We start from the raw sequence: 11,620 nt of genomic DNA on the forward strand, positions 1-11,620 counted from the left end.
CACCACCCACAGCTGAACTTTACTCACATTTCACAGGGAGAAGCTGCTCCTAAACTTTCAGCCTGTCTGTATCAACAACTGTGCATCATCAGAGCCCAGGTCCATCATAACAAAGCTCCAGGATAGTGAATCTCTGATTTTCCAGACGCAGCAGCTTTGATTCATAACTCTGTTCCCCTCTCCCAAGCAGCCATGCTGCCATAACACACATTGTCTATATGCTGCAGGCCTTTGACGTTGCTCCACTCCGGGCTCCTGCTCATCACTGATGGCGAGTTGAAGTTTAAGTTGAATCCTGGAATAAAAGGAAAACCCATGTTGAAAAACAAAAACCTCATACACTTATTACATATACATGGTCGCAGACTAGTTATAATATTGCCCAAACAAGTCGGTATTGTGATTCTTCTCACGTCTAATGGGAAAGCAACTATTAGATGATAGAATGAACATCCTTGCAGATTATGTATAACAGATTTAGACATAACGTGAGGCTGCATCATTTCTGGTGTCATCGTTGCAAAATAGATAAATATATCCATCTTACATTGTCTCCAAAAAGTTTATAACCCTACAAACTGATAACTAGCATGTATACATATAGTTATTTAGCTACGGCCTATGGATATCATGGTAACAGTTGAATACATATACTCATTCTAAACATCGGACTGCAGACATCCAGGTTTTATCAAAATATGGTAATATTACTGTACATTTTGGGTCGACATGGTTCTTTATCTTCTCACGGCGTCTGTGCCGGCTTCATCACCCTCTGCTTGTCAACAAATGCACGTTGTTTCAGATGGGAAGTGTAACCGTTTTACAACAGTGCAGTTGCAGTCAGAGACCTGCTGTTGGAACCAAAGCGCACCAAAACTGAAAAGTTACATATTGGGGCTTTAACAATAAATTATAGCATTACAAATCATTAGCAAACATTATTAACTATAATTTCATTGTTTGTTTACAGTAAATAACTATTAACTAATGGTTAATTAACTATCTATTTACCCTTTATAGATGATGGTTATTATAAAGTGTTACCCTTTTTTCTTTTGTTAAACATTTAAAATGGGCCAATTTGTGACCCGAACACCACACAAGTTTAGATTTGTTAACTTGCATTATGAAATTCTGATGCACTTTCAGGTTTGTTTTCTGAAATGTTTGCTTGTCAGATAAGTAAAAGTAAGCAAAAAAAGAGTGTCACTAGGAGGGCAGTGACCAATAACATGGGTGTGGTGTAGATAGAAATGTCAGATATTTTTAAACCCTGAGCGTCATTTTGTAAATAGCCTTCAGCAGCCATTTAAATGACTTTTGCCACTTGTCAGATCATCATTAGAAACATTAGCTTGATATAAATGAAATGTCTTACAGCTTCAAATATTAAAAACTATATAGATAGATTTGAACTTTAAGTCACAGGGAGCTGAGGAAACGTGTTTGTATAAAAAGAAAGACAAAGACAATTGGAGGAAAATTTTGAGGTTGGTTTTCTAGTTATAGTCAGTTAAATTCATGGTTGGTTTTTGGTAAGTTGTATCGTTATTTTAAACTGATGGTTTAACTTAACAATGTTGCATTTTAGCTTGTGTAAAACTGAGGTTAGCCTACTTAATAAATGACTGACTTCTTTCTCTTTTATCTAGTCGGGGCAAAATGGCAAGTCCGAGCAAAAAGGCAAAAAAGTGAGTATCTCTGTATCTCTGGGAAGTTTACAATATCCCAATATTATAAAGAAATCATTTTAAGTTGGAAGTTTCAGCACTTGTTCATACTGTTAATGCTTTTTTTTCTAAATTCTACAGACCGATCACCAAGGTAAAATACTTCACTTCTTACCACACATCACACCACATTTTTATTGCTGGAGAGATAAGAGAATAAACAGAACAATGACGACTTGTAGAATAAACTGCACACTAACACACCTGCACAAAGTTAAGCCTGTGTACATGTATTATCCATTATCAGTCTAGATTGAAAATCTAATTAACTAGGAGTTCTTGGTTCTCTTCGTTCTATAGGCCTAGATGCTTGTTCTCCCCATGAGTGGTGAGGAGAGCTACGGTAGCTTTGTCCACCTTTTATATGCAAACCAACCTTCTTTATTCTCCTTTTCTTCAATACTTAAAAAAAAAGGAAGAGGAACACACACTTTCTATTGAAAGGACATTTTCAGTGTCCAATGTTTTGTTCTCTTTGTTCTACTAGATTCTTAATATCCCCACCAGTGGTAAAGTCATAAAAAACATTCTTTGTAGCATCAGCTTTATTCTTGGGCTCATTTCATGCTTATGCTATACCTCCCAGAGCCCTCAGGCAAACTTGAGCTGGTCTCCATGGTGTTGTTTTGTTTTTGGCATTTCATTGTTCTTAGCTTTTGCTTGTTTGTTTTCTGCCAGGTGTTAAATGATCCCATCCATGGTCACATGGAGTTACACCCACTCCTCATCGAGATCATTGACACACCTCAGTTCCAGAGACTTCGATTCATAAAGCAGCTTGGAGGTGTCTACTCAGTTTACCCCGGAGCATCTCACAACCGCTTTGAACACTCGATCGGGTAAGTCAGCAAGTTTTCAGATTCAAAGTCCAAATAAGGAGAAGACTCATAGTGGTTTTCAGTAAAGTACCTTGTTAAAGTAATAAAGGCAGAAAACAGTGCCTGTCTCAGTATAGATCTAATAAAAGTATATATTTTCATTTTAGTAGCAGCATCCTATTGTGATAATTGCATTATAATAATCATTTAAAAAAATGTTTTCTGTGGTCTAAAAAGGGTGGGATACTTAGCAGGAAAACTTGCTGAGGCTCTCAGGTCGAGGCAGAAACTCAAGATCACTGACAGAGACGTCCTTTGTGTTCAGATTGCTGGCCTCTGTCATGACCTGGGTGAGTAATGCATCCCTTTTCAATAATACATGGAATGGTTAATAAATTATATTATTGGGTATGAAAAGAGTAAAATGAAAGTGAAATGATCCAGAAATAACCCTTCCATCTTTCAAAAAAGCAAGGGCTGCATTTAAAAATAAAAATATGAGGGTGGGGTGAGGTGGTGGTAGCTCAGTCTGTAGGGACTCTGATAAGAACTGGAGGTTCTGGATATCTAAAACAAATTTTTAAAAATTGTTTATCCCAGAGGGCATTTCGGTTCCACAGTCCACCCAGACCATGCATACGTTTACAAACACATAACAGTCTTTTCTTGTAAGCAATATTCTCAAGTTTAGATTCAGGAGTAATCCGTCCTCAACTCAAACAGGTTTATTAAGACATACTGACTGTATCATCTGTACACTATCAGTGGATTACGCCTGTATTTATCTATCCATTTCAAGGTCATGGACCCTTTTCCCATCTGTATGATGGAATGTTCCTCCCCAAAGCACTGGAAAAGAAGGAAGAAATGAGAAGAAATGGGGAATTGGGAGAAGAGGACAAATTGGAGGAATGGAAGGTAAGAAGTTAATATTTCTGTTGTAATATAACAAATTAAATACAGAGGAAGCGCAAAACTGAAGCACATGTACCTTTCACACTGACTTGTTCTTTTGAAACAAAATCCAGAATGTTCTTTTTTGTTTGCCTTCTCAGGTAGAATGTGCTTATTCACATGTGTTGCTAAATGATCCATACCCTGTTCTCTTTGGTAATATTATGTCAGCTTTTTATCTGACATGTTACAGCTGTTCAGAAGCTCCATGAGATTTTAATAATGTTTCTGTTTTAACCATTAATCCTGGTGATTCAGGGATTTAGATACAACAAACAAAGATAATAACTGAATTCATGGTTAATGAGAGGTAATTCTTTTAAAAGCAGAAGGGATTTCTAGATCTGTTTATGTCTCTTTGTCACTCAATAAGAGAAGATAACCTTTATTCATCCTACAACGGGCAGCAAAGAGCAAGGATAGCCAGAAAAGAGCACACAGTGCACCATTCAATAACTTTAGATCAAAAGACTGCGATTGTTGTGTTGACATCCAAACAAACCGGGCTAAAGGGGAAACGCCCCTTTGTTTCAGAACAACTTTTCCAAACAATCCAGGTGTGAAAAAACGTTTGGCGAGAAAACTGAGCTGCATTATCACCTTCCCAAAAACTCTTGTGCTTAACAGTTTGACATCGGGTTGAGTTCAGCTAGCTAAATAACCCTGATAAAGACTGTTAGGATGTAGTGTACAGTATATTGGCTGACATTAAGTCGCTCGTCAAATTCTGAAGAGCTTTAGGAACTCTGACATTGTAAGTTGTTTTTTACATACATACGTTTGAGATATACTCTTCAAATGTGGGGGAAATTAAAGTATGTGGGATTATTGTATTTATGTTTTAAATCTTGTGTTGACACATTTATGAGTCTGTGTGTCTCGCAGCATGAAAAGGGCTCTTGTGACATGCTAGACCACCTGGTGGAACAGAATAATCTTAAACCAGCGATGAAGAAGTATGGACTGATCCCTGAAAAAGACATGACATTCATTAAGGAGATGATTGCTGGACCTCTACATGAATCTAAAAGCGAGAAGGCAAGTTCACCTCATTATGTTATTCAGAAGTCGGATAAGATACTGTATGAATATAACATAAGAGAAGATAAAACTTTATTCATCCCACAACGGGCAGAAAAGAGCAAGGATAGCCAAAAAAGAGCACACAGTGCACAATTCAATAGAAAATAGATCAAAAAAGTTGAGGAGCCAAAAGAGTGTGATTGCTGTGTTCACATATGTATGAACAAACCGGGCTATGGTTTCAGAACAACTTTTCCAAACTACCCAGGTGTGAAAAAACTGAGCTGCATGATCACCTTCCCAAAAACTCTTGTGCTTAACAGTTTGACATCAGGTTGGGTTCAGCTAGCTAAATAACCCTGATAAAGACTGTTAGGATGTTGTATACAGTATACGTCCACAGAAAATTGGCTGATATTAAGTCACTCGTCAAATTCTGAGGAACTTTAGGAACTCTGACATTTAACTTTTTTTTAACATACACAAGTTTGGAGATTTTCTCTTCAAATATGGGGGAAATTAAAGTATGTGGGATTATTGTATTTATGTTTTAAATCTTGTGTTGATACATGTATGACTCTGTGTGTCTTGCAGGATGAAAAGGGCTATTGTGACATAATTAACACCCTGGTGGAACTGATTGATCTTGAAAAAGTGATGATGGAGAAGTATAAACTGAAACGTGAAGATGTGAAAAACATTAAGGAGATGATTGCTGGACAGGAATCTAAAAGCAAGAAGGCAAGTTCAATGTCCACAGTAAATTGGCTGACATGAAGTCACTCATCAAATTCTGAGGAACTTTAGGATCTCTGACATTTAAAGTGTTTCTTACATACACACGTTTTGAGATCTACTCTGCAAATATTGGTTGTGCTATTTGTGTAGTTTTCTGTCTTCTTGCAATATTTACACACAGTTTTTGTCTCGTCTGTTATCTTCTCACATCTTTCATTTTCTGTCTTGGGGAAGCTAAAATGCTTCCACACCTCCGATTTAAAAGAGGGTGGTGCGTCCTCAATTTCAAAATCTTGCTCTACAGCTGCTGATGCTCACGATATTATTGCGATTCATTTTTCAGAGTACCGATGTGAATCTTGACATCTTTGAATCGATTTATCACGATTAATCTTTACATCCCTAACTGTAAATATTACAGGAACAGAGTAAGCTTGAACAAGAGATGAAGAAGAAATACAAACTGAAACCTGAAGATTTGAAAATCATTAAGGAGAAGATTGCTGAAGGCAAGAAGGCAAGTTAACCCCATCTGTGCATAAATCAGTCTGTGTCCTACAGCAATGTCACTAATGTCACTATTTTGTAACATCTCCTCAGTATAAAGGTGGACAAGAAGAGTCCTTTTTTTTTTAATCGTGAAAAAGTTTTTCTTCTGCCTAGACCTCCAATTGAAATTGGACCTGCTGTTTATTTTGTCATGCTTTTGCTTGTACATAGATTATTGTGTTCATATTTTAGCTTTATCTCTGTTTTGAGGAATGGTCCTACATATTTTTTCTATGCAGTGTAAATTCATTGACAACAACATACGTGTCAATAAAACTTGTCCTGATTCGCTTTGTGTCGTCATCCCTGCAGTGGCCGTACAAAGGGCGTAAAGAAGAAAAGTCCTTCCTCTACGAAATTGTGTCCAACAAAAAAAACGGCGTTGATGTGGACAAGTTTGACTACTTGGCCAGGTCAGGTTTTAATGAAGTGCTGTAGAGCAATTCACTTAGTGATGAAGACCGCTACAGCACTTTTTTTTACCCTGAACAATGCATTATTCTCCTGATTATTTTAAATGATAGGCTACAAAACTCTCCAGTAAATTCAGTTTCACTTTATACACCTATTTTCTTTACCTTGCCTCAATCTGCCTCTACTCAGGGACTCTTCCTACCTGGGGATCAAGAACAACTTTGACTTTCATCGCTTCATGCAGTTTGCCAGAGTGTGTAAGGTTGAAGGCAGGAACACTATCTGCACCAGAGACAAGGTGCTGACAAACTTGAGCTTGTAAACAGATAATTGAAAGCAAACTGATAATGTTGTTATTTATGACTAAACTACAGTCCTAACCTCAACAGGAGGAGGGCCATATGTACGACTTGTTCTACACAAGACACTGTCTCCACAAAAGAGCCTGTCAGCACAGAGTAAGCCAAATCTTACAAGAAATGTAAGTGTCTACCTTCAGATGTTAGTACTCCAAATATAAGATTGGTCTCCTTCTGATTTCGATTATTCAATCTGCATCATGATTCACTATCTCATCAGTAATAATATGTTTGATATGAACATACAGGATTGCAGAGGCTTTTTTGAAAGCAGACGACTACATTCAGATTGAAGGATCAGGAGGGAGGATGTTCACTCTCTCTACAGCCTTTAAGAACATGGAGGCCTACACAAAGCTCACAGGTGTGTAGATTTAAATGTGTGCTGTTAGCTCATGTTTAACATTGAAGCAAATTCAGACTACAGGAATATCAAGACATTGTTTTAAATAATGCACTACACCCAACAATCTGAAAAGGAATTTTTGAATGTTTGAGGAGTTCACAAATCCAGTCCAGTATTTATTATTATTATTTAAGTAACAGTGACATATTTCAATACTTTTTGGAAAAACACTTAGATGCTGCTTTCTGTCAGGTTAGTGGCTCTGTTGCGAAGTCATTTACTGTTATGCTACTTTGTCCATTTTTTTTATTATGCACATGTTAAAAAAATAAATAAACCAGATCATGTTAAATAAGTTGTAATGACTTATAAATTAACATGCCAAGTCTTAAAATGTATTGAGTGTGTGTGAATTAAATTCACTAATTTTTGTGTGTAATTATTTATAGTTTGCTTGTTACTCTGTTACTCTTTTAGACAACGTGTTTGAGGAAATACTCAACTCTTCCAGTCCTGAGTTACAAGAGGCAAGAGAGATTCTGCAAAATATTGTCTCTCGAAAGATCTACAAGTTTGTTGGTGAGAGAAAGCCAAAGAAGACCATCAAGGATTGGAAAGTAAGTGTGTGTTCTTGTGTTTCATTACATTTATTACACATGATCTAATGCACTGTTATCACAAAGCTGGATAATGTGCTCATTTTCAGTCAATAGAATAAGTGCACATCACATTCTCTGCTGTCTCCAGTATTTTATCTTGCCCGTGTTTTTACATTTAACATGAACAACAACACTATTGAACAGTTCTCTTTGAAATGTAATGTGAATTGGATAGCAGCTTGAAATGTCTTACAATACAAAATCCCTCAGTGAACTAATGCTGCATGATATTGGGGAAACTGCGATAACCTTTGAGGTTCATACTATTACAATTTGTATTATCATTGGGGCCTTCAAGTCTATTTTCTTTTTCAAATAAGAACCCCTTATACATTCAAAGCGACAACTAGTCTGCATCAAGAGCCCTGTGACAGTAACTTCTAAGCAAAGAACAGTTCATCGTCATACACTGCATGTGATGTGTTACCATAGCACTTGTACACATAGCAAAAATGATGCGTAAATCATACCGTGCCGCCCTACAGTCAAAAGTATCTACACTAAGTTGGTGCAGTTTTTTGAGTGAATAAGAATTGAATTCCATGTTGCTTACATAAAATGTAAAACGCAAAAAACATTTAATCTATCCTTTCTCATTGTTCTCATTTTTTTCTGCTTCCTTTTAAGAACCTGAAGCTGGAAAAAAAATGGAAAAAAACATTGGCTCAACCCCTCCCTGACAAGGAAGAAGACAACCTGACACCAGAGGACTTTGAAATCCAGGTGTTTTTTTTTTTTACTTTCATCTCACTTTTTTTGTAAAATCTTCAGTTTTGCTGATGTTTTGATTTGGAAGATGTTGCAGAATTTGTTATGGCACACATTTTACTCTCGACCTTCTTTTTAGGTCATTAACATGGACTACGGCATGAAAGACAAGAACCCTGTCGAACATATGCATTTCTACAGCAAATATGAGCCTGACGTGGCAAAGCCAATGTCCATAGAAAATGTCAGAACTAATTATTGATTAAAACAATTTTTTATCGCAATCATTCAATATTTCTTCTGTTTATTATTTGTAAGGCAGCTTATGTCACCATAACTCTCAAATTAAAGCTGCTGTCATTCTTTACAGGCATCCAGGATTGGCACAACGATCTATTCTGAGCAGCTGATCAGGGTCTTCTGTAAGAAGATTGATGAACAGAGTGTGGAGGCTGCCAGACAGCACTTTGAACAGTGGTACAATGATTTTCCAATCCTTAGATAATAGTTGAATATTAAGATGTTAAAGCATACTATCTCGACTAACTTGCTGTTGATTAAACATAAAACATTAAATATATATTCAGACCAGTTGACTTGGCAAAAGTAAAGAGAAAACAGTCAACATTGAGTCCAGTTTATTTAACATGGTTGAACATGTGATCTACAATCTGCTGAGTGCCTACATAAAGTACTTTTATTATCATTTTCTAAATCAAAATACTGCCGAACTGAGTCACACTATAACATGTTATTGGTCCTCTGTCCTGGTTTGCGTCCAGGTTAGACAGCAAGTCTAAGACAGTCAGTCAGGTTTCCGTACTGAAGTCCGACAATAAACAGAATAAATTGATCTGTTAACTGTGACGAACAAATGCAGCTAAAACAGTCCCCATTTGAAACATAATTTCCACCGTTAGAACACACCTAAGGATAGAAATGTCCAAACGTCCCAAACAAGTGTTAGTGTGGACCGTATTGTCAATAATACAAAAAGTCAATGGTGTGGACCCTCAGTAAGCAGTGGGCAGTAAGTGTGACTCCCCAGCAGCTAACTGTCATATCAGTGTTTTCCAGCTCCGTGCACTGAGCTTATGATAGTGAAATGTCCCTTTTTAATTATAATTTGTCATGTTGGGGCGCTGGTGGCGCAGTGGTTAGTGCGCGCGCCCCATGTATGGCGGCTAAAGTCTTCCAAGCGGGCGACCCAGGTTCAAATCCAACCTGTGGCTCCTTTCCTGTGTCGTGCCCTACTCTCTCTCCCTGATTTCCGACTCTGTACACTGTCCTGTCTCTCCATTAGAGGCGCTAAAAGCCCAAAAATAAATCTAAAAAATAAAAAATGCTGCTTGCGCGACACAGCGAGAGATAGGGCATGCGCGATAGACTGTAGGTGTGCACTCAGTTTGAACGTCACAACACAGCAAAAACGAGAGCTGTATCACATCCTCTTCAGAGAGAGAGAAGGTCCACTGTCCGTACACCCCTCTTGCTCATATGAAAACTGAAGCTTCTCATGGCTTCGTTTTAATAATGTGTACAGCCGCTTGCTGCTGATTCTGTGCTGATCTCCTGTAAATAATGGAATATCGAGTGGATGCTGAGCAGATTAAAGTTGTTTGTTGCAAAAAATGTATTAATTTAGAGGGGAAAACACATTTAATATGAATACAAACCTAATATTAAAATATATCCTAAGATAAAGTAAGAAAAAAAAATAAAGTACGTCGATCTCTGTATTTTATTACTTGAGATTTTAAAAAACTGAAAATCCTCACCAGTGAGATGATGGATCTGCATGATGAGTACATTGTTTATCTTTAAAATAAGTTGAATGTTAGATTGTTTGTTAAATAGAATCATTTCTTCTTCAGTTTATCTCTCACTAGGTTTACTCTGCACTGCTTTCTTTAAACAGATGTACTTTTGTGTCTTTATTAACATGCAGGAAGTTCAAGATGTAGCCAAATCTGCTTGGACCTGAGGGTAATTAAAAGGCCATGGAAATGACTCAACAACATGAATAACACAGAATTATTTCTTATTCAGACCCAGGACTCATGTTTTTTCTAGCTTTTATCATATACATGTTGTATTGTTGTTTTAAATTGTTGACTCCCTTCTGCATCTGCATAAGTTCCAACAACATACAACATGTTTTTATTGAGGACAAAGATAAATCATAATATATAATAATATAAACTGTTACATAGACACACATAACACTGGATACTTACACAGCTAGCAGCTGTATGGCTGTTGAATACCATTTAGGTAAAGAAAGCCATTATTGAAATCCAACAATCATTGTCTCAAACTGAATATATAAACTGCATGTTTCTGAATTGATTCAGCTTTTGGTCACATTTATGCTTCTTTGTAGGTTGTGAATTCTTTTTGGTTGGGGAAAGATGTATAGCACTCCCAACATGTGTAATGGAGTGAATATTTCACTTGTGGTTTTATTTAGGGATTTATAATACTCAGTGGTGTTTTAGTTTTGAGGTTAATCGTTTGAAGATTGAGGACATGAGATTAGATTATTTGTCTTTGAGTGGTGTTTAATGAGAGATGATCATATGTGATGTTTTGGTGACTGGTATTATCTTATATTATATTACTTTGTATCTGCAGTATTTATTATCACTATTCAATTTTAATCTGTTTTAAAATGAGTCTTATTTTGGGCATGTTTTATAATGTCATCTTCTTTTGAGTTTATGATTCTTACTTTAAAAACTGGAACTTTTGAAAACCTTTATTTGCATCTAAAAACTTGAAATTAGAATTAAACAATATCTTTTTAAACGTATCCATCAACTACCTTTCTTCGATGGATGATGAATGTGTTTAAATGTATGACACACTTTAAGTGAAGCTATAATTGTTTGACGATTGGTTCTTACATAATGCATCTATGAGAACCTTTCAAGTGTATTCCTGTTGTGATGGGTTCATATCTGATAACATCTGCATATATTCAAAATAAACATCAGAGAAAATCCTGAGTTCAACATTGAATAATCTATCAAACCATATATATACAATTGCAGTTCAAAGTGCTTTGTAAAGGAGCGGAAAAGGGATTGAGAAAGGGTAGTTTGTAAAAACCTGTTAGAGACTAATGCACAGAAATAAGAAATAAAATAATCATGATAAATATAAATACTAAAAAAACATAAATCAAACACAAAAATGTGAATTAAAAAGTAAATATTAACAATTTTGTCATTAGCTTCAAGATAAAGATAAGCTCCAAACAGAATTAGAAAACAGCTTATGTTCAATTTTTTGGGCTATCTCAAATCTAAATATGACT

General features: G+C 36.3%; 1 protein-coding gene across 1 annotated transcript; it reads left to right on the plus strand.

The window, feature by feature from the left end:
- Window positions 1–1,330: 1,330 nt before the first annotated feature.
- On the plus strand, window positions 1,331–11,309 carry LOC132989557 (deoxynucleoside triphosphate triphosphohydrolase SAMHD1-like). The gene is made up of 18 exons (XM_061057250.1): window positions 1,331–1,538; window positions 1,656–1,694; window positions 1,815–1,827; window positions 2,412–2,572; window positions 2,789–2,901; window positions 3,351–3,469; window positions 4,391–4,681; window positions 5,123–5,269; window positions 5,688–5,783; window positions 6,128–6,228; window positions 6,419–6,527; window positions 6,619–6,710; window positions 6,837–6,952; window positions 7,412–7,551; window positions 8,221–8,316; window positions 8,441–8,545; window positions 8,672–8,778; window positions 10,250–11,309. Exons 1-18 carry the CDS (start codon window positions 1,525–1,527, stop codon window positions 10,263–10,265), a joined length of 1,875 nt encoding a protein of 624 aa, XP_060913233.1. The 5' UTR covers window positions 1,331–1,524; the 3' UTR covers window positions 10,266–11,309.
- Window positions 11,310–11,620: the final 311 nt, after the last annotated feature.

The sequence above is a fragment of the Labrus mixtus genome, chromosome 15 (assembly GCF_963584025.1).
Source record: "Labrus mixtus chromosome 15, fLabMix1.1, whole genome shotgun sequence".
Taxonomy (NCBI): Eukaryota; Metazoa; Chordata; class Actinopteri; order Labriformes; family Labridae; genus Labrus; species Labrus mixtus.